The sequence below is a fragment of the Mugil cephalus genome, chromosome 2 (genome assembly GCF_022458985.1).
Source record: "Mugil cephalus isolate CIBA_MC_2020 chromosome 2, CIBA_Mcephalus_1.1, whole genome shotgun sequence".
Taxonomy (NCBI): domain Eukaryota; kingdom Metazoa; phylum Chordata; class Actinopteri; order Mugiliformes; family Mugilidae; genus Mugil; species Mugil cephalus.
In genome coordinates this window covers 19,538,282-19,560,524 of record NC_061771.1, presented here as the reverse complement: position 1 = coordinate 19,560,524, position 22,243 = coordinate 19,538,282, and the positions used below count along the sequence as shown (strand labels likewise).

The following is a 22,243-nucleotide window of genomic DNA, read 5'->3' as shown; positions in this document are numbered from 1 at the left end:
TAGCGTTTGGTTATCGTCGGTATTTTACCGCCCTATCTGTTACAGTGCGTTTTAGTTGACTGTAAAAAAATAAATTAAATAAAATTAAAAAAAAAAACACACACACACACACACAAACAAAGCAAACGGTAAACCTAAATCCCCTCATACTTCCGGTTCCGGCCGGCGCCATTTTGATGAAACAGCGAGGAGAGAAGAAGCCTGCATCACCGAAATGGATTTTATGGATTTAAACTGAAGAGTCGTCTGGATTTACAACTTTCAGTTTTCGAGGCTGAAAACGACAGAGGATCGAAGAGGATGTTTTTTTGTGTCTTGAATACGTGACTGCGGGATTTTGTCAAATTATTCGCCAGTTAACGGGTCAACGTTGTTAGCATAGCACCGCTAACCATCCGCTGTTAGCTTTTGTTAGGCCACTGGTTGTTTCATATTGTGTTAGCTAATCTCGAGGCGTAGCATGTTAGCCTTGGCATTAGCTAATTTAGCATTTTTACGCAACAGTGTGGGTTAAGATTCATCCATTTGACGTATATCAGTGAAAACGTAAACTCTATGGACTCGTTGCGGGAAGTTTCACGCACGCTTGTGGACTTTTTGTGGGGCGGCATTTGTCTCCTCTAATTACGGACTGAATCAAAAAAAAAGCTCAACATTACCACAAGGACGGTTGTTAGGGAAAACCCAGGCCCGCTGCTAGCCGCACCAGAGGCTACCAGTGCGGCCCTGCGGGCTTTCTATCAAGGACACTTCACGACGGACTTGGCCTCATTTACATCGATGTAACAAATTACTATTGTGCTACATGGACTCCATTGGATTTGGTGGCACCGTGTGTTTTGTTGGACTTTAAAGAACTCAAATGGCTCCGGCCTCACACCTCGATCTCGATTATTTTTCTTGGGCAATAATAAGGACTGTGTCGTCACCTGGGAGCTGAATCTCACCCCCCCTCCCTCCCTCCCATTATAGTCCTTTCCTTGTCCGCAGTGTTTCAGCGATTATAAAGAAAGTTTACCCATTAAAGTCACCAGATTTAGCCTCCTGTGTTCAGTGTTGACGCTGTTTCCTTTTGTTATAGCAGGCCTTTGTTTTCTTCCTTGTGCTTTGATTGACTTGATAAGTGCTTAGACCTGTAAAAAATGTCGTGTGTTCACTATAAGTTTTCTTCCAAACTGGACTACAACACAGTCACTTTCGATGGGCTGCATATCACCCTCAGCGAGCTCAAAAGGCAGATTATGACCCGGGAGCGCCTCAAGGCCACAGACTGCGACCTGCAGATCACCAATGCGCAGACTCTGGAAGGTATGGCATCAGCTGACCGATTACACCACACATGAAATAAAAAAAAGATTGATGTGGTAGACAAGGTGGATATGATAAATTGGCAGCATCATCTTTCATAGCAGTAGATTTGGTCGGGGAAATGTTTTGGGTTGTTATGCTCCGCAGGACTTAGTTATTCAAAGGGCTTTGTTCCGTTAAGCTAATTATGTGTTCTTAAATAAATAGAAAATAAAGAATTGGTTCTGTCATTTTAAAGAGCTCATCTTTATTTAACAAGTGCCTGCAGACATTATATATTTTGTCTTCCATTTGTACGATTGTCGTGCATCTTTCGCCAACGTCCATAAACGCGGTGTGAAATGGTTTTGGTGAAAATGTTCAAGTGTCGCGCTGTTTTGTGTTTTCTAACACGTGTCTGTCATGTTTTACAGAGTACACGGACGATGAAGCCCACATCCCCAAACACTCGTCCGTGATCGTCCGCCGCACTCCGATTGGTGGAGTCAAACCAGCTGGCAGGACGTTCATTGTGTAAGTACATTTAAACGTGAGACCGATGCCAGAGTCGTGATTGAGCACTTCAGACTCTAATGTTTCCAAATAATTCATAGCTTTTCCTCTGGATTTTGTTACAAATTCCTTTTGAGCGTAGATCAGATGTCTCTATAATAGGATTAGGAATCAAAAGTGGATCCTGTCCGTCCAGTTATGTCAGTAACTGATGGTTTCTTTTCTTTTTGTTCCTGCAGAGATCGTTCTGACACAGCTGTGGTGGGATCTTCTAGACCCGTATGTAAAACAAACCCAAAACCAACACTCTCCTCCTCACCTCTCTTTCTCCCCCCTCTTTCTGGCTTTAGTCACTTATCTCGAGAACGTTCTGTCAAGAAAGATCGAGTTGTATCTTCTGTTCACTGTGTGTTGGCTACATTTTTGTGTTGAGATCTCAGCCTCTATATGTCATTTGATGTCTTTTTGGGGAGGGTTTCCAGAAATCACCGCAGTTTAAAATGTTTGTTGTTTCTCTAAAAACCCAGGTTTTATTTTTCTATTTTGAAGTTGGCAAATTAAAGGTCATTGACTGGATAAGACGAGGTTGATAAGAGAAACAACAGACTATCCACCATTGTTTTTTTAATGCTCTGAACTGACCAACTGTTGAATTGTTGCCACGTTACAATTGACTGAGAAATAATTTTAACTGTTAATGACTGTATTTCATAATGAAATGGTTTTGTAGCCTGCTTCAGACCAGGCAAATGTTTTTTTAAAGGAGTTTGTAAAAGGAAAATATGATATTTTTGTATTTATAATCCATTGTCATATATTTTCTGTGAAAAAAAATTAATTTATTATGTGGTTTAATAACCCAAAAAAAAAAAACTAAAGTGTGGCTGGGAACGATTGTAATTAACTTTGATTACAATTACAAGACAAGTTGTGTGAGTGGAATAGCTTTGCCAATAATTTATTTATTTTTTTAATTTCAAAAGCTGCTAAACATAAATACACTCAGATTTTTTTTTTGTTCAGTAACGCTTTCCAATGTCAACTGTTTTGTCTTGTACAATTTCATCTTGAAGATGTTCTGTTCTGCACTGAGTATGGACTGCATAACCCTTAACCGTAAAGGCTGACATTCATACCCTGCTGACTTGCACTGATTTAATTCAGATGCCTAAGTGCCTATTTTTTGCAAAGAACAGAAATAGTTTAAACTGTATTGTTACAACAGTGGTTTTAGGGGAAGCCGTTAAAAGCAAGTTTTGATGCTGTGACTTGGCCACTGACGTATAATGTTGTGACATGATCACAAAGTGCTTAGACGCATCATCGGTAAATAACCTTTTTTACTCTCTGGAGGCCTTTCCTTGGTTGCTGCAGTGAGACGTATACTGGTGTAGTGTGTCCTGTAAGCTGTAAGCTGCAGAACCTGTCAATAAAGTTGTTCAGTGGTTCGGTGTCAGAACCGCTTGCACCAGATCCCTGTGTGTTCCCTCCACAGCCTTCTGCAAAACCCCATGTTTCCTCGAAGCCCTGCATATCACGATGGGCGCCCCACCCCGCTCACCTGTTTACTTTACTAACAGACCTTTATTAAAAGAGTCAGGCAGAGTAGCTTATTCTTTTTTTTGTTGGTGTGCACTATGACGTTTTGTCTGTGCTTGAGACTTAATGATCCATCAACTCCTGACCTGCATTGCAGGGACGTCCCTTCACCGCTTTTATCCTTCAACCTCTAGTGGTGCAGGGCGTTTGAAGGAACACTTGACAACAGTTCGTTGTTTTCCTTCCGTCGGGTACTTTTTCAAAGCAAAGGAATCTACACTCGTGTGTGATATCATGACAGTCTACAGCGTTTGCATTTTTTAAAATGACCTGGCTCCAACCCATGCTTGCTCATTAGTTTTCATAGGAAAGTATTCTTGGACAGTTTTTGATGAGCTTGCAACGGTTTTGACAACTGCTTTTGACAAGCTGTTTAAAAAAAAAAAAAAAAAAAAAAATGAGACCACTGTGGCCTGATGAAGGCAAATCTGAGCACCAAAATTAAATGTCAAGTATTCCTTTGAGGAAAGTCGCCCTCTGCTATCAATAGTAAGCTTTCGGACATAGAGGCACATGCTGGTGGTGTGTAATTTGAATTTGCTGATAAACTGTAGTAGTTAAGAAGGTATGAAATATCTAAGCAGACACCATTGGACATAAGCACTTAAAGCCTTGGACGATAAACGCGCTTAGACTTGTAAGCTTGCTTTATTTGTTAAATGTGAATGCAGCTTATGAGTGTTAAATGTTTTCCATACAGTGGTGATCGTAAATGTTTATATCCTTTTTATTTCCCGCAAATTCGATGGAATCTGGACTTGCAGCTAATGCTACATGTTTCGTTTTCTACAAGAGACATTTCCTTTCAGAAATTAATCTTCAGTTTTGTGTCTCGCATCCCTAATGTTGGGTGTGTGTGTGTATTTTTTTGTTTTTAATTAAGTTTCCACTTGAGATACACACTTATCATTTTTGAGGAATTATGACAGTCAGCGGAGGGATGAACGTAACGTGCTCGACTTGTCACCCGTGTCTTGATTTTGCATTGCTGACTGTTGTGTACCTGCGTTATTTTAAGCTCCCCGAGTACTCGACAAACGCCCCTATTTTGTTGCAAACATTTAGATGGAGTCTAATGAACTGGACACGGATGTGGTGGTGGATATGTCTGGGTTCTTGTCTTCCACTGTATATATCTGTTAGGTCTTAACACCTTTAATGTATGTACTCTGATTCTCCTGCAGACGGATTCTTCTCCCTCTATGTCACTCGCCCAACTTGCCAAGGTACCGTTTCTGTACACGCTGTACTTCCACAAAAAATATTTCATACATGGGATGTTATTTGTTTTCCCTCCCTAAAGAGGGGTTCACATACTCCTTTTCTCTTATTTCCTCTCTGTCCATTATGTGTTTTAGACTGCTAACCTGGTGGACGCAAATGCATCAGAGGAGGACAAGATTAAAGCCATGATGTCTCAGTCGAACCATGATTATGATCCAATACAGTTAGTATAGACATATATATCTTATTCTTACCCCTGTTCTGCAGTTTAAACGTGTGGATGTTTGCTCAACTTTTATTCTCTCATGTAGAAGCTCGAAGGTCTAAGACATTTTACTCGGCTTGTCTCTTTAGTTACTCAAAGAAGGCAATCGGACCTCCGCCTGCTCACTACACCTGCTATCGTTGTGGAAAGGCCGGTCACTACATTCGCCAGTGCCCCATAGTGATGGTAATGACCGTGTGTTGTTAGGTTTTAGTTGTCTGTGTTGTTCCATTTTTACTATACTAGAAATAAGAGTCTGAGTCACCTTTCTGATGATTATTTGTCTGTTTTAATTTGTGTTTAGGTGCAGGATAAGAGTGTGGATGGTCCCAAGCCAGTAAGAATTAGTAAAGGCATCCCGCAGAGCTTCATGGTGAAAGCAGAGCCAGGCACCAAAGGAGCCATGTTAACCAGCACTGGGGAATATGCTATACCTGCCATAGATGCGTACGTGTCGACCAAAGACTTACTCAAATATACGCTGTTTGTTACACGTTATAGCTTTTTGTGTCTGTGTATAATCCTTTAAAAAAATAAATAAATCTCAATTATTAGGGAGGCGTACGCCCAAGGAAAGAAGGAGCGGCCTCCATTTGTTCCCCACGACCAGTCGTCCTCCGAGGATGACACAGACCCGATCCCAGACGAACTGTTGTGTCCCATTTGCAATGACCTGATGACTGACGCCGTGGTCATACCCTGCTGTGGAAACAGCTACTGCGATGATTGTGAGTTCGTGCCTCTTGTGCTTTAGCAGTTTAGATCCTCTTGCTAAGCAGAAAATTACCTTTATTGGAATATGTTAATATATTACTGCCTCTGGCCCCAAAACTATGTGTTTAAAGTGTAATTTTGCGCGGTTTACTGGCATGTTTGGTCACGCGTGGCCTGTCCTGAGCGATCCAACCTCGGGATATTATGTGTAGTTGTTCAGACTCCCGACGGTTGGAGCAATTTCCTATTCAGTCTCTGGGTGATTATCAAAGGCCATAAAAAGCGATTAAAACAAACATGCCGTAGGGTAAATAAAGAGCTTGTCCGTTATGAATCTCTGTCTGTTCGTAGGCATCAGGACGGCCTTGTTGGACTCGGAGGAGCACATCTGCTTCACATGCAAACAGTCGGACGTTTCACCCGACAACCTCATTGCCAACAAGTTTCTTCGCCAGGTATTCCCTCACTCTTCCTTGTGCTCCAGCGTGATCTTGTGTCCACTGAACCATCTTTAAAACAACTAATAATCCGTTTGTGTTTGCGCAGGCCGTGAACAACTTCAAGAATGAGACGGGGTACACCAAACACGCGCGCAAACAAATGAAGCCCGCGGCCCTTCCTCCGCCACAGTTGGTCAGACCTCGGAGCTCGAGGCAGCAGGACCCGCTACTAGCTAATGTCACGCACCCTCCTCCAACGAGCGCCCCCGTCAGTGCCCCTCAAGCACAGGTCTCGCCACCTGCACCCGCCTCCTCAGCTGCTCCTGCTCCTACTGTTGCAGCTGCTCAGTCTCCTGCCGCTCCATCTCCTGCTGCTCCTACTCCTCCTCACGCCGCCTCCGTCGAAGGACGAGATGCTTCACCAGCTCCTGCTCCCGTCGACCGACATTCTCCTTTGCTCTCCAGCAGCCAGGGCGAACCACCGCCGCCAGGGTAAGTTTAGTTTGAGAGTAGTCCGTACTTGTAACATACATGGAAAACAACATTTTAGAAGCTGGTATTTACTGGTCGTAATGTGTCTCTGTTTATATTTTAGTGAGACGGAACCAGAACCTACTATGACGTCAGATTCATCAAGATCCTCAGAGAGTGGATCACAGGTGAGTTCATCTTCAGCTTGAATGTTGATGTGTTGGTTTGCCCCTTCTCACTGACTTTTAAAACCATTCATAAATGAAATATTTTACTTTAATTATTATTAATATTGTTATTGTTAAAAGCCCACATGCATATTTTTTGCCTAAATTCAAGAAGTCCTCTGCTAATTATAACAAATTAAAAGCTCATCTGTTACATTTTAAAGACATACAATACTTTTTGCAACACACTTTTTATTAAATTGTCTGTGTATATTAGTCTGATAAATGAAACTTGACTCAACAACCTTTTTTCACTGTTATTTCTAGAACTACACTCTACCTGTTCTTGGCCACCTGCCGCCTACGAGGCCTCCTCTTCCACCAGGTGAGACGTTCATTCATCCCTTATTTAAAGCGATTTAATCAACATAAAGGATTTACATGTGGCCGCTCACAGACTGTTCCTCTGCTTTATTAGGTCATCCGTCACGGCCCAACCACTCTCACCGAGGCGGAGGCAGACACTGGTAAGACCCGTCTGTGGGAAATGTCTGACTTAATAAACGATCGTATCGCAGGGATCGTTCTCATCGTGTTTTGTGTTCCTGTCTTAATAACAGGTACAGAAATAGAGAGCACCCCTCCCCTCATCTCCAGACAGCGCCACCTCCAGCACCGGTTGCTCCAGTGTTCCCAGCCCCCTCCCTCTACCCACCCCCACCGCAGCCTTACCCCCCACCTTACACCACCGGCCCCGGCCTCATCCCTCCTCCTGCCATGAGTTACCAGCCCCACCAGCCCGTTTATGCCCCTGGGCCACCGGGACTCAACCCTCCCTGGATTGCCCCCGGCACCCAGCCCCCCCTTGTCCCACTTCCGCTGTCCCTCTCGCAGCCCCCCCTCTCTAAGGATGACTTCTACAGACAGAGGCACCACAGACAGGACAAGTGAGTTGCTTCTGTTTGTCCTCAAACGTCTCTTGGTTAGAAGTTATGAACATTTCATCATTTTAAAACAAACCGTAAAAGTTTCACTCAACAGGTTTATGTACTTTTGTCTTTGTGTCCACAGAGTCACATCCAAACTGGATGAATTTACTAAAGACTTTCACAAAGAGCTTATGAAGTATAGGAATCCACCAAAGAGGCGAAGACCATCTTACTCCAGGTAATTTCATAGTGAAAGCGTGAAGCCATCAGTTGTAGTCTTTGTAAAGTCTACTTTCTTTCTAACCTTATTTCATTCCCTTCTTCTCAAACACTTTCTGTTCCAGGTCTCGCTCATACAGTCGCTCCCCGTTCAGCCGCTCTCCTTACTCTCGCTCTAGATCGAGGTCAAGATCTAGATCCAGATCAAGGTCCAGGTCTTACTCCTACTCCCCCAGTCGATCCCGCTCCCGTTCACGTTCCCACGGCCGCTCTTATCCCCGCTCCCCTTATTCCAGACGCAACGGACGCAGTTACGGACGCTCGCGGACGAGATCCCGCTCGCGTTCGAGGTCTTACGGCTACAGACGCTCCGGCTCGCCGCGGTCCCCTCCCTCGTACCGGGCAGCAGGCTGGGAGGGAGCGGAAGGACCGGGGCCCTACAGGTCTCGGTCTCGCTCCCCCGGTGGCTTCCGAAGCCGCAGCCCCGGTTTACGAAAGCCACCCCCTCGGGAAATGCCGCCGTTTGATATGAAGGGTGTGAGTCCCGGAGGCCAGGACCGATGGGAAAGAGAGCGGTTCCGGCAATGGGAGAAAGAGTACGAGGACTGGTACAACAAGTACTACAAGGACTATGACAACCAGCAGCCGCCACTGCACCACAGAGGACACGGCAGCAGAGACCGGGACAGAGACAGGGACAGGGAGAGAGAGAGGGAAAGAATGTCCCCGTTGTCCAGGGATTACTCACCCCAGGGAAGAGGGAGAAGAGGCAGAGAAGAGAGGGGCGGTCCACCTCACCACCCCCCATCCACATCATCATCGGGGGCCAAGTCCAGCTCTAAAGTCCTGAAGACAAAGAAAGTGAAAAAGAGGAAGACTGGTGATGAGCCAGAGCCGTCACGACAGTCGATGGACAGAGGGGACGCCACTCCTGTGAGAGATGAGCCGATGGACGAAATACCATCGCACAGTAAAACGCCTCCCATCTTCCCAAGGCCTTCTGCTGGTACCGCGCCCTCTAAAACGTCTACCTCCAAAAGTACCGCCGCCTCCGTTAAACCTTCAACCAAGTCGACGTCAAAGACCTCGTCTGATAAAACAAAGAAAGACAAGAATCAAAAGGTGAAACCTAAGGTAAAGGCAGAGCCTGTGAAAGCAAAGACCGACAAGGTGAAGAAAAAAACTGGAGAGCCGGTGGTGACCAAAAAGAAAGACTCCTCATCCTCCCCCTCTGCTGCTAAACCGTCAAAGACCATCAAAACCAAACCAGAAGACGCCCCAAACTCAACCACCCCCAAAAAGGACAAGGCTAAAAGCTCTGCCGTGAGGCCTCCTCTGCTGAAAACCCCACCGCTGTCCTCCCAGAACATGTCGCTGTCTCATCTCTCTCTCCATGACGGCTCTCGTTCTGGCCACGACATGCGGGGAAGAAGAGATCTCCCTCAGGGCGGTGGGATCCTTCCGCTCCCCCATCAACACGGCCTCCCGCTCCTCCACCGCCCGCAGTCCCCCGTGGATAGCCGGAGGAGGATGGGAGAAGAGGGACGCTCTTTACTCGGACCTCCTCCCGGAAAGCTCAGGAGAATAGACGGACTGGGGGTCGGAGTTGATGTCCTCTCCCACTCTCACCTGTCTCATCAGCCCCCGCTGCACAGAGTCCCGCTGCTCTCTGACAGACCTGGTCCTCTCCCCTTGTCCGGGAGCCGTGAGCAGGGCCGAGGAGATGCAGATCGAAGTGCTATTAGACCACTGATAGACTTTCAGGTGCGTTTATTGTTTTAAGTTTTTGGCTGAAACAGTAGTAAATAGGTTTAAAAAATTAAAAAATAGAATTTATGTTTCACATCAATATTCTTTTGAAAGATTTGAAATTAGTTCATGAAATCGTAGCATCGCGCCCTTTCCCTTGCATCCTCTCATAAGACATAAGAGTTAGTCTAAATGGGAGGGAGATCCAACACATGACAGGATTTAACACAGGCCTGAAAGCTGATGCATTTTGGAAGATCTTCCAACTATAGGTGAAATATTGTGGTGGCCTCAGCAATAATAACAACATTAGTTTTGTGGCTTTTAAGAAATAGTTTCAGAACAGAAATATCTCTAAATAAATCAAACTGGCACCTTTCAGATTCCAGTAATTACTAATAATACCTGCAAACCCCCACAAGCAAACAAGATTTTTTTTATCAGATCAGTCACTTTTAGTCTTTTTGTCACTTCAGGAGTTTGAGAATTTAACATTGTAATAATAATAATCCTTTTTATTTATCTGACCATTCACATGCAGACGAAGCCGCTGAGGAGGATCAAGTTGAACAGAGATGTGGGGAGAAGAAGCAGCACTGAGACGGCCGCCTCGGACAGAGGCCTGTCAGGTCCTGAAAAGACGACGTCCGCCTCCGATCGATCGGCTTCCTCTAACAACTCCGACAGAGACAGACACAGCAGTGCAGCGGAGGGGACAGGGAGAAAGGAGCGGTCGACGTCCACAGAGAGGGGCATCTCCAGAGAGAGGCCTAGCAGTGCTGGAGAGAGACACCACGGCTCAGACAGAGACAGAGACCAGGACCGCAACTCTGGACTGGATAGAGAGCGAGATAGGCCCTCCGGTTCAGACAGAGACAGAGACAAAGACCGAGATAGAGACAGAGAGAGAGAGAGGGACAGGGACAGAGGTCTTGCGTCTGAAAGAGAGAGGGACAGAGTCTCTGGCTCAAGCTCGCAGAAGTCAGCAGTTGCCGCTGAAAAGGACAAGGACAGAGAGAAGTCAGAGAGGACAGAACGAAAGAACTCTGGTGGTGGAAGTGGAGGATCTAGGTCAGTCTCTTTGGATAAAATGACCATTGCAGAGAAATCTACCGTCCCCAAAAGGCTGACGGACCACCAGGAGAAACCAAGCACATCCTCTAAGGACAGAGGGGAGGGGTCAGAGAGACCTGCTAAATCAGACAGGTTGGTATGTTTGCTCGTCTGCTACATGTCAAACCACACTTCATATCAGTGAGTGAGTGAAAGCCTGATGTACTGGTCCTGTCTGTAAACACAGTTGTTAACGGGTGTAATTATGTTCTCTTATTTCCCAGGAGTGTGTCCAAGGACAGAACAGAGAGGAACTTGCCCTCAGGAGAGAAACCAGCTGCTACGCACAGAGAAGGTAACGTGAACACTGGTGATTTAGATGTTGTCTTGTGCCATGTTAATAAACCTTCATCAAGCCTATTTACCTTTCTTCTCATTCTCTGAAAGGGGTCAAAGATGCTCAGGAGGCAGCTGGGAAAAGCAAACCCAGGATCAGCCGAAAGGTTCTGACGAACCAAAAGGACACGTCCACCAGGTCAGTCTGTCCTGCCCCTGTTTTTATAGACTTAAGTACCTTAGTGCTGCTGTGTTAATCATGTTAGATTTTTCTGCAAATTTCAGATCAAATTAACTTGTTCATGGAGTAGCTCTGAGTTTATTGTCTGTCAGATGTATAGTGTTTATCTTCCATCATATTTGAACTGTTTCTGGGATATGTGAAAACATGAATGTGGAAAACCTGACACAAATGATTAAATTTAATAATTATTGTGATGATCAATATTATAAAGCATAGCAGAAACATGAATAAGAGCTTTACTACGATTTCCTCGGTCGAGCAGATTTGCTGCATCCAAGACTTTTTTTTAATTTAAATTAAACACATCTATTTTTTAATTTATTTAGTTTTTATAGAAGAATATGAATAAATACAATTTTGGAACTGCAATAATTCAACTTATTTCCAGTCCTGCTGCTTATTTTACCAGTCTTCTTGTTTCTCAGTCACCTAAAACATTTTTTTTTTTTCCTCAACAGTAGATCAGCCCAAGAACCAAAGCAGGACCCAGATAAAGACCAGAAGAGCGCGTCCTCTAAACCTGCTGAGCTGCCCGTGTCCAGCCCTGCCAACAGCCGTGGCCGCAGCCCAAGCGTCAGTCCAGACCTCAGCCCGGCCAGAGAGGAGCCGCCGCTCATTCAGGCTCCTCCTCGCTCAAAGTGGGAGAGAGAAGACGACGAGGAGGGGCAGGAAAACGGACTCGGCGCAGCCAAGGAGCCCTCACCTGTGCCTCAGAAGGGCCGAAGCAGGGAGGGGCAGCCTGAGGCGCCCAAACCCACGAGGAACGAAAGCAGGGACGCTCCCAGGGAGGAGAGGAGAGGAGCCGTGAGGGAGGAGAAGAAAGGGAGAGCGCCAAGGGAGGACGTTAAGGGTGGCAGGGCGGCACAGAGCAGTTCAGACAAACCAACCAAAACAAAAATTGTGAGAGAAGAGGCTCGAGGGGCTCGAGGAGAAGAGGGGAGATCCTCCGCTAGAGAAGAGGAGAGACGAGGCGGAGGAAGAGACGAGGGGCGAGGAGCGGCGGCGGCGGCGGCAAAGGAGGAGAAAGCGGCCGAGAGCCGAGGAGGACGAGAGGAGAGTCGCGGCCCCGAGCCCAGGAGGCAGCGCCTGTGCTCCGACCTGGGCCGCGAGACGGACGAGGCGGCCTTCGTGCCCGACTACAGCGAAGGGGAAGGAGAAGGCTCGGAGCCCGAGAGAGGGAAGAGCGGCAGCGGCAGCCCGTCCCTCAGCCAGCCCTCCCACAGCGCCTCCCCGAGCAACCACAGCGACTCGGCCACCGCCGGGGACAAGAAGAAGAAGAAACACAAGAAACACAAGAAGCACAAGAAGCACAAGAAACACGAGAGCCAGGAAAAGGAAGACGTGCAAAAGGAACACAAGCATAAACACAAGAAGAAGAAACACAAAAAGAAGAAGGACAAAGGAGCAGAGGACGAGAAGACGGAGAAAGCAGAAGAGGCGTCTCCGTGCTAACGGAGGCTCGGCTTCCTTAGTTAATACCCAGATGAGGACGTACCCAGGAGTAACGGCCGACGCTGTCATTGTGCTTTATGTTCCACCACTCGGATGGATGGATGGATGAACTGTCTCTGATTGTGACACTGATGGAGAGCCGTCTGACTCGAACACAAACTTTTCCCCGCGGCTCTCCAAACACACACGGTACTTGACGATGCCCGAATCGCAGCTTTACGACAAGCTGCTGAGGTCTCTTCAGTGTTTGATGTCAACCTTTGGGTCAGGAGGAGTGAAGACGGTGATGATGATGTGCTGCGTTATCGCGATCAACCTCGAGCTGAACAAGAACGAACACACGACTACGATAACTGATCACGCAGAAGTTGGTCTGAATGATAGGATTAACAAACACTGTACTCAGGGATGTGATTGCTTCTTTGCAGAGGAGGACGAGAAGCTTTTTCTCTGCCTCTGACTCGTTTGTAAATAGATGCTTCTTACGATAATTTCTCCTCGGTTTGTTTTGCCCACATCCCCCATGTGATCAAGGCTTAAATATAGAATAACCTTTGTTGCTGTGAGGCCCGTTGGGCGCTCTTTTTGACGGACTGTACAAGCAGTTTTGCACGTTTTAGCACATTAACTGCAAATTGTATAGTTCCTATTAATTCATTTTCAGCACTGATGGTCTAATCTAATAGGCAGTTTAGTTCATGCCAGTGGGTCTGATCTTTTTCTTTACGTGTCAACAAAAAAAAGTAAAATAAAGGCAACAAAACATTTGTTTATGGACAACCTAAGATGTTCCTACTAGACTCTTGGCCTAGAAACATACAAAATCACAAGGATGTCATTGAAGCTAAAGCATTTATGCATTGATTGATTCTACACTGGATCGTATAAATCTAGCAAGTGTTGACAAATCAGTTCGCATGTTTTTTGTTCCAAAGGTGCAGTAGTGTCGTGTCAGTGAGTGGATGTGTGTGCGTGCTGGTCCAACAGTGAAAATGTGACAGAAACGGGACAAATAAGAAGAGATGTGTTCTTTCAAACAGGTTGTTCCAATTTTTTTATTAAATTAAAATGTTTTGACCTCAAAAATATGTCTTCAGTTGTGTTTTATCTGTGTGATGTTTACTTTGCTGAGACAAATACGTGCTACATTTAAGCTTTTTATGTTTTTGGAATTGAAGCTTTTAACATTGAGATGAGGCCATAACAAACCCCCGAAGAGCAGATCCCAGCTATGAAGCCCGAAGGCCACTGGTTCACCCCCCGTCCTGTCCACAGCCGTGGTCCCTGAGCAAGTATCTAACCCACAATTTGCCCCCGGGCGCAGACAACCTGAGGCAGTGTGTGAACGAATGGGTGGGTCAAATGCACAGAAGGAATTTCCCCATGAGGAATCAAAAAAAGAACATTAAAAATAAAACAAAAATAAATAAATTGAAAATATATAACTCAATACAATGATGATTCTGACTGAAATATTCAGAAAGAGCAGTGGAGATGAAAACATTACCAAAATACATCTTGGTTCATATATTTTTATGAAAACTCGTTTTTGTCTGTTTACCAGACATATTTAAGTGTTAGTACTGACTACAGTCAAGTCGGATCTTTGAAGACTAAACACACAAAAACTGCAAAAAAAAAAAAAGTTTTCAGGTAGTGAATTCCTCCAAAGGATCTTTGATTAAGTTTAATAACTTTTGTCCAACAAACACTGATGAATCATAACACTGTGTAGGTCTCCTGACTCATCACAGAATGGACATGGGTCTCCTGAGAGTGTCTCCTGTGGTGTCTCACAAAAACAACGTGTACCGACACATGATGCCTTTGGAGTGAAGGAAGAAGAGACCAGTGGGAATCTAAAGTCATAAAGTAATATTATAAAGTAATATTATATACCAACTCTGCAGCATAGAACCTAAAACACAGACACATGGCAGCTTAAGTATTACGGTTCATCAATATTTATAACCTGTATTCATACAAATACACACTGCACCACAGGGGTTAAAACACCAATGTTTTTGCCCTTATAAAATTATAACTCACGTTTATGTATAAAAAAATGGAAGAAGAGTTCAATTCATTATCTAAACTGTAGGACTTTTACTGGAAAGCAGCAATAGGCTACATATACATGATACATGTGCACATATAGTGATCAGACAAAACATTATGAAGGGCCTGTGCCCGGCTGCTTTTGAACGTTTTCAAAAGTGTCATTAACTCCTCCCGTCGGTGGTCCTAATGTTGTGGCTGATCAGTGTATATGACCTGTGTACGTATCAATTTGCATATACAACATATTCATATATCGTGTTGTTTTCTGTCTTTTTGTTACTGGTGCATCACGATTTATTTCTGCTCTGCACCTCACGGCGTACGGTTGAATAAGTTCCACGTATTTATTCAGACCGGTTGCTAAACTCTTTGTGTTTCTGTTTGCTGTGTGAATTTAATTAGTTGCTCTGTCATTTATGTGCACATCATTAGCTCCCTCTGCTTTCCCGTGCAAATTTAATTCCTCCGAGTTCCTACTATCCAGCAACGTGGAAACGCATTCGAAATTCACTAAATGGAAGAGCTTTGCCATGCACATATTAAAAAAATCTACATCTCTATTCAGAGATGATAGAGTTTTGTTTGTTGTATCTGAGTAAAGTTATATTTATCGTTTGCAAACCGTTTAGCCAGAGGCAAACACTGATGATGGTGAAGTAACATCAAGCCACAAACATAATAAAATGTAATAGTTTTGTTCTTAGCTGATATTAATAATAGTTTTTAACGTATAGTCATAATACTGGACTCGTCCTCATTTGAAATGTATTTATTTGTTATGTTTAACGAGAAGTCCAAATTGTGACAAGGGAGAATTTACAGTATAAGCTGCATTATGTCATATACAGTAAATGTCAGAGCGCGTGGGATCAGAGACAAAGATGGACTGCAGCACATAGAGAATCAGATATATTTGGAAATGACTGTATTTTTCACCGAGGATGGAGCACGTTCTTGAAAGGGTGCTTCGGATTCGATACTGAGTTTCGGGGTCGTTGGCAGCTCATTCCTTTCCCAGCATGAATAATTGAAGCGAAACGTCCCGAAAGGAGGCGTGCAGTGACGCACGTCGGACACCGTGTGGCGCTCTTAGTCCTGCGACTTTTAACAATGGAGGGCAACAGATGAACAGTGAAAGCCTTCTCTCATGTGTCTCAGCTCCAAAATGTAACCCCCGTGTGTGGCCACCTCTCTCTCCCCCCCGTCCCAGAACGCGCACAGCAATGAGCTTCATGGTGTTTGTGTGTCTGAGTGCGTTAAAGTTGTGTAAGTCTATGTTGTCTGGAGATGTCTTCGTTGCTGTATCACAGAGACAGATCACAGGCTGGACAGGGGCTCACAGATGGGTTGAAAGAACATGTGTGTGTGTGTACATATATACATATACACACAAGGTCACCCTTAATGGACTTGTGCGACCATTAGAGAAGATTAATATAATATTTTAACCCCTGCCCAGATTATCATCACAACTCACTGTTCCTCCCATCCACCACATCTACCATACTGCCAGGTTCACTCTGTGTCTGTGTGTGTGTGAGCATGTGTGCACCTGTTATCTTCTTGTGCGTTTGTGTGTGTCTGCTCCTGGTTGTGTCGTACAGGCGTGACATCATTTCCTGTCATCAAGGCCAAAGGTTGCTAAGCAACTTCCCTTCTGCCTACTGTCAGAAAAGATGTTTCTCCACTGACTTGCTTACAGCCTGACTCTGTCTTATCTCCTGTCATAAACGTAATGTCTGAGGGAAGACGCTGGCTCTGTGTGCATGGCTGCCCATGCATTTGCATGAAGCAGTGTGCATTTATGCTCACATAAACGAGGCGATGGAGAGAGTCTGATAGATTTGTGTGGAATCTAGTAAAATAAATAGGATGAGTCAGGATAACATTACTGAATAATTGAATCCTTCCACATACATCGCAGTGTATATCTGCTCTTGAGCTGCCTGTTATCTTGGTGGCAAAGTTACTTACAACTCTGATTTGTTGGTGACTTTGCACCAGTGATTTGAACTGTCTATTCAAAATTACAAATACATACAAAGTAATGCTTTACATTATAGTCGAAATATAGACTGGAAAATTATCCATATGTACATTATATAATCAGTGGAGACAGTTAGAAAACAACAGGAAAAAATTAAAAAAATTAAACCTTGCCCCCTCAGCCCCCAAGGGACTTTGATGTTGATGTCCAAAACAGTCAAAAAACAACTGAACATCATGAAACTTGAGTAAGTGTTGTTGGACTCGAGTACCTAATAAACTGTTAGTAAACTAGTATTATTTCAGCAACACAGAGAGTGCGTAGGTAGCATCTCTCGGAGGCTGTACTGAATTAATTTGTGCCTTAGCAGGTAAATGTTAATGTGGGCATTCTTACTTAGTCACACTAACATTGCCTGCATGATGATGTTCTGCATTTATAATCCAAAACATTGCATAATTTTGTGTGTGTTTCTTTGTAGTGCCATTAAATGACATGTATAACAAATTAAAGGACCTGAGTTCAGGGTGTAGAGACACCTAGTGGTGAGGTTTCAGAATGCAACGTTGAAGGCCCTCGCTAGAGTCAGGGTTTGGTTTGTCTGTTCTGGGTTTCTATAGAAACACGGCATCACAACGTGGCTACATTAAAGAAAATAATTCCTCAAATAAGCGTTGTTGTGAGTGAAACGTGAATGTTTTACTGACAGAGACTCTAAGGACATAATTCTCGCCAGTGTGCTGTTTCTTTCTGTGCTTCGAGTCAACGCCCTGTGTTGAAAAAGTGTTTTCTGGCTAGAGTTAAGGAAGAGAGGTTTTGGTTTGTTGCTAGGAGGTGGATTAAAAAGGGACATGCTGTGTGAAAAAGAGAGAAACTGTCCTGATGTATTAGGATTTCATGTCAGTCCATTCAGTAGTTGTTGAGACATTTCAGGGGGAGGGATGGACCTGCTAACACAGCCATGCCTGGAGCCACGCTGCTAGCTAAAAATCTAAAAACATACTCTACTTCAACAACACTTACAGAAGGTATTAGTTTTATGTTTTAGCCTTGAATTGTGATATTTTAATCAGTACAAAAAGTGTGACAGTATAATTTCATTACACATTTGTTAATCGGTTATGGCATCAAATATAATTTAGACCACGTATCTGTCTCTTACAGTGTTGATACTGCTGTAAAAACTACATATCAGTGACTATGATATGTACAATATTTATAGTTCAACTTTATTTAATTCATTTTCTAGTGGTCTAACTTTTATTTTATTTACTTTCCATCCTTTAAATTCATGCCTACAAGAGTTTTTTTTTGTGCTGTTAAGGTTTACTTCACCTGGTTTTGGATGTGTTGTCTCATGCTTCATTGGACTGGATATGAGGTATGGCCAGATGGCTGGTATTGACACCCCATATTTACATTTGCAGCCTGTCATCTGAAGAATGGCCTCTAATGCTAACAACAATGTAAATACACATTCAGTGACAGAAAAGACAGATTTAGAGTCAACAGAGACATATAATTACTGTTGTCTCCTTTGTCCTCCCGGTTTGAAAACTGAAACTTCAAGAAGTCGACACCGCTGACCACGCCATGTGTGTGTGTGTGTGTGTGCTCTGTTATTTGATGTACTACTACTGTAACCAGGTCAAGTAAAGGAGTAGGTGGGCTCAGTGTCATAGTGCTCATGTGTTTCTGCACACGTGTCCGTTCTGTGCTGTGTGTCTGTTTGAGCTTTGTATCAGGATGTACCCTCAGGTTGTTGTCATGGCAATTTCAATGACTGATCTGGATTATTGATCTGTAATCGAATTCCCTCAGTGTGCGCGCGTATTTGTGACAATGGCGTGGAATAAAACACTTCCCCATATATAATGTTATGTGATGGTCACCATGGAAACACACCCAAGGGGTGCCTACCACACACTGATAATGATGTTTGGCCTAGATACCCATCCTCGACCAATAACAGAGGGAATGTATCCCTGTGTGTGTGCACGCATGTGTGTGTGCGTCTCAGTAATTTCAGTACGGATGTAAACCAGCATTTGAACACACCACAGTGACAGAGCTGGAGTGAAAAATGCATGAAATGATTCCGTGGAGCAGAAAGAGTCTTGCATGAGTTACACAAGACAGTAAGTATGGGAATGATGAGATGAGCTGGAAGGAGAGGGAAAACGAATGGGAGTGGGAGTGGAAACACAGCCAGGGAGACCCAATAACGAGTGATTACAACCAACGCACACACACACACACACATACACAGAGGATTAAACGCTGCTCACTGGATGCCGTCTCAAGGAGAGGAAGATATTACCTGCTGAAGTCTGTGAGAGTGTCTGTGTGCTTGAACGTGTCCTAGATATCTTAAACTGTGTTTGTTGAAACACACTAAATCTTTGATGTGCTGTAGTCGTAATAGCTGTGAGGAGTCTGTCGGCCGTGGGCTGCTGATTGGGTGCTGCGCCGTGTTTCCCTACTCAGACTGATCACCTGATGTTAGTTTTTTTAGTGACTCTAGATGTGAATCAGCTGATTTGGTCCTGCGCAAAATGTCTATAATTTGTCCTCTGACTCAGGCGATGCTCTCACTTCGTATCCAGCATCACCGACACATCTCCACTCAGTCTCACATATCAGCAGATTTGGACTCTGGCACTGATAAAGACGGTACCTGTTGTTCCGAAAGCCTCTTTTGTGTTTTGATAACATGTTCAACACGTCAGTCCAAAAATAATACAACGTCAACGGAGCGTTTATTTCATCCTTGAGCCTTGTATGGAAGAATCCTTACTTGTTGTGTTTCTATTTTTGTTTGAAAGTTGGTCTGGAGTTGCTCTGCTGGGGACTTTTTATGGGAAATAGTTCGGGTGGGCTTTATGAGATGATGGACAGAGGAGCGGACTAGATGAGTGCAGTGGAATTGAAATTGTTTATAGCTCAGTAGCTCTGATTGGTGATCGGGCAATGCTCAGTTGCATGCAGAATTTTTTCTTTTCTTGCCTGAAATAGCACCATAATTAAATGCTGATGGCATGTTAACAGACCCCAGATTTTTTTAATCCCCACCTGTCTGCAACCAAGTGGCCACATCCAGGACTAAAAAAAAATGGAGCCCACTGTGGAAGCGTTAAAAACTGCAGTTTTTCAAATGGCTTCTTGAAGCTTCCTCTCGAAGCAAGTCAACCCCATACATGCCCATGTTTAAGGGTGCCTTCACGCCTTGGTCGCTGTTTCATAAATCAGGAACGTTTATCCCTCGGGTCGGTTTGTTTGGGCAGGCGTGAACACAGCTCCGTCAGAGAGGGTGCTCTCAGCCCGATTGCATTCCTTTCCCAAGGTGGTTTGTCAGCAGCCGGAACACATGTTACCCATTGACCGATACAACTACCTCATTATATAACCAGACAGGAGTCTGACGTAGGTGTGGGACAGCAGCAGTGCATCTTCTCATCATGTATATACATGTATATATACAGAATAGCAATAAATGCCAGGGCCCACACCTGCTCTTGTTTTGATTAGATTATTTCCTGAAGTTCATTTTTTTCTGTCGACTGGTAGTCGCCTTTATGTCCCATCAATGTTTCTATAGCGTCAAATAACGAACTAAAACAAAACCTATCCAAAAAAATGACACTTGAACATGCGTCAACATCATATTAACTACCTAAAATTACAGAAATCCATCCATGAATGTTTTTTAGTGTTTGAGTTTGGTGCAGGTCACATACACTAACATTAAGAAGGTGGAGCTTATGACCTATACTGCAGCCAGTCACTAGGGGGAGCTATACTTGCTTTGGCTTCACTTTTGAGGAGCAGCTTCGCCATCCATCTCTGTGCTGTCTGTGATCTTTACGTACATCCTCGGTTGTACTTGGAATTTTAAAGTTATTATGTTACACTATAGTATCTTTACAAGATAAAACTTACAAGTTAACATCCTAATAATAATATTCACCATGCAGACAACAGTTAACATGGTAACATATGGCACAGCAGCTAATTATTATTATCATCATTGTAAGGACACATACATTATTACATACCTCTATATATCATACTTTTTATGACACTATGGCAGTAAGATCTGTGGCCGGAGGTATTATGTTTTCAGATTGTGGGTGCATCTGTCCGTCCTGTTCTCTTGAATCCGATATCTCAGAAACATCTTGAGGGAATTTCTTCACGTTGACTTGGATTTATGGATTAACTGATTCAATTTTGATGGTCAAAGGTCACCGTGACCTTACAAAGCTTATTTTTAACCACATCTGAAATTTTCATAGGCTAATAATGACAAATGTTCACACAAATGTATAATATGAATCCGCTCTCTTCCCTTCTTCTCTCCGGATGACGACCATGACGGGAGCCTCTTGCTGCTCTGGTAATCTATGGGCTTTATGTTCAGTCTGAACTTGTCATTTTTACCGAGCCGTGTCCGTCCAGTCTCAATCTGAAATGTCCAAAAATGGCCTCTGCACAGAGGATAAATCCTTGTCATTTAAGCCACAACATGACTGTTCTTCCAGCGCAGCAAACTTTAAACGTTTTGCCCTGCTAGTAAGATCCAGGAATAGCACAGTTGTCTAATTTGAATCCATCCAAATTTGTTTCCGAGCGTCTAATGAGCGTTATAGCCTCTCGCTGCCGCTACCGCGGGACTCTTGCTTTCTGTCTAATGGAGTGTAAACATCAAACAGAACATGCCCAGGAAAAAAAAAAAAAAATATTCAGAGGCCACATGTAGATATTAGGAAATTAGCAGGAGAACATTTAAGACTAGTGCTCCCTGTAAGCTGTTTGCTAAGACTTACTCAACGCTGTAGCTCTGATGACTGTTCCCGTGATGGGAACCGGGGACCGCCGAGGGCCCTTCAGGGAATTGAAGGGAGCCCCCAGAAAGATAAGCGGTAGTTTAATTTCAGTAGTATTTTAAGACGTTAACAGTGTTTATTCTGCTTTTTTTTTTCACCCTCCCATTATTCTGCTTAGTTAGTTTCACCTCATGCCTTTTCAAAAGAGTGAACTTTAGAGGGAGGATAAACTAAATAATGTAAATTAAAGGCAAGTTTATTGAGTTAACAAAAGTTAGTTTCATCATTCAAAAACTGATCAAATGTAAACTTACCAGTATTGATCAAACAATGTATTTTAAACTTTACAAAAGGCATTTTTTCTTTCCTTTTTCCCCCCCCTGGAATAAGGGGTCTGGATAGCATTCTTCTTCTTCTATTGTGGAAATGATATACAGTAGCTTGTAGTATCAGTCATTAGTAATCCCCAGCCCTCTGAAACCTGACATCGCATATAAGCTGATTTGAGAGGTATTGTGTTGGAGCTCTCTGGGTTTAGTGAGTGGACACCCCTGCTGAACGAGGCTGTGTGGAGCCTCATCTCATATACTGGATGACAGCACCCACCGCCCACATGCTCACACACACTGTCCGGGGTCGTTGGCTGGTGAGATAACCGCCAGGCAGAGGCAGGAAGAGGGATATTGGGATGGAGGGTACCGTCAGGC

At 44.0% G+C, this 22,243-nt stretch overlaps 1 protein-coding gene across 2 annotated transcripts; it reads left to right on the top strand.

Annotated features, from left to right (window-relative positions):
* Nucleotides 1-159: 159 nt before the first annotated feature.
* LOC125000631 (E3 ubiquitin-protein ligase RBBP6-like) lies at nt 160-13,748 on the top strand. 2 transcript variants are annotated; one of them, XM_047576211.1, is made up of 20 exons: nt 160-1,308; nt 1,722-1,821; nt 2,040-2,079; nt 4,584-4,625; nt 4,758-4,846; nt 4,978-5,074; nt 5,193-5,335; nt 5,444-5,616; nt 5,954-6,057; nt 6,149-6,534; nt 6,638-6,701; nt 7,008-7,065; nt 7,159-7,207; nt 7,301-7,627; nt 7,752-7,847; nt 7,954-9,592; nt 10,119-10,783; nt 10,915-10,985; nt 11,078-11,165; nt 11,672-13,748. In XM_047576211.1, the coding sequence occupies exons 1-20, from the start codon at nt 1,143-1,145 to the stop codon at nt 12,660-12,662; spliced, it is 5,388 nt and encodes a 1,795-aa protein (XP_047432167.1). In that variant the 5' UTR covers nt 160-1,142; the 3' UTR covers nt 12,663-13,748. The 2 variants fall into 2 exon arrangements, with proteins under 2 accessions (XP_047432167.1, XP_047432156.1); XM_047576200.1 differs by having other exon boundaries at nt 11,669-13,748.
* Nucleotides 13,749-22,243: the final 8,495 nt, after the last annotated feature.

Excerpts from the sequence above, each read along its gene's own strand:
- LOC125000631 (XM_047576200.1), top strand. The coding sequence starts at position 1,143 with ATGTCGTGTGTTCACTATAAGTTTTCTTCCAAACTGGACTACAACACA. Across the intron at positions 1,822-2,039 it reads GCTGGCAGGACGTTCATTGT|AGATCGTTCTGACACAGCTG; the intron begins GTAAGTACATTT and ends TTGTTCCTGCAG. Across the intron at positions 4,626-4,757 it reads CACTCGCCCAACTTGCCAAG|ACTGCTAACCTGGTGGACGC; the intron begins GTACCGTTTCTG and ends TATGTGTTTTAG.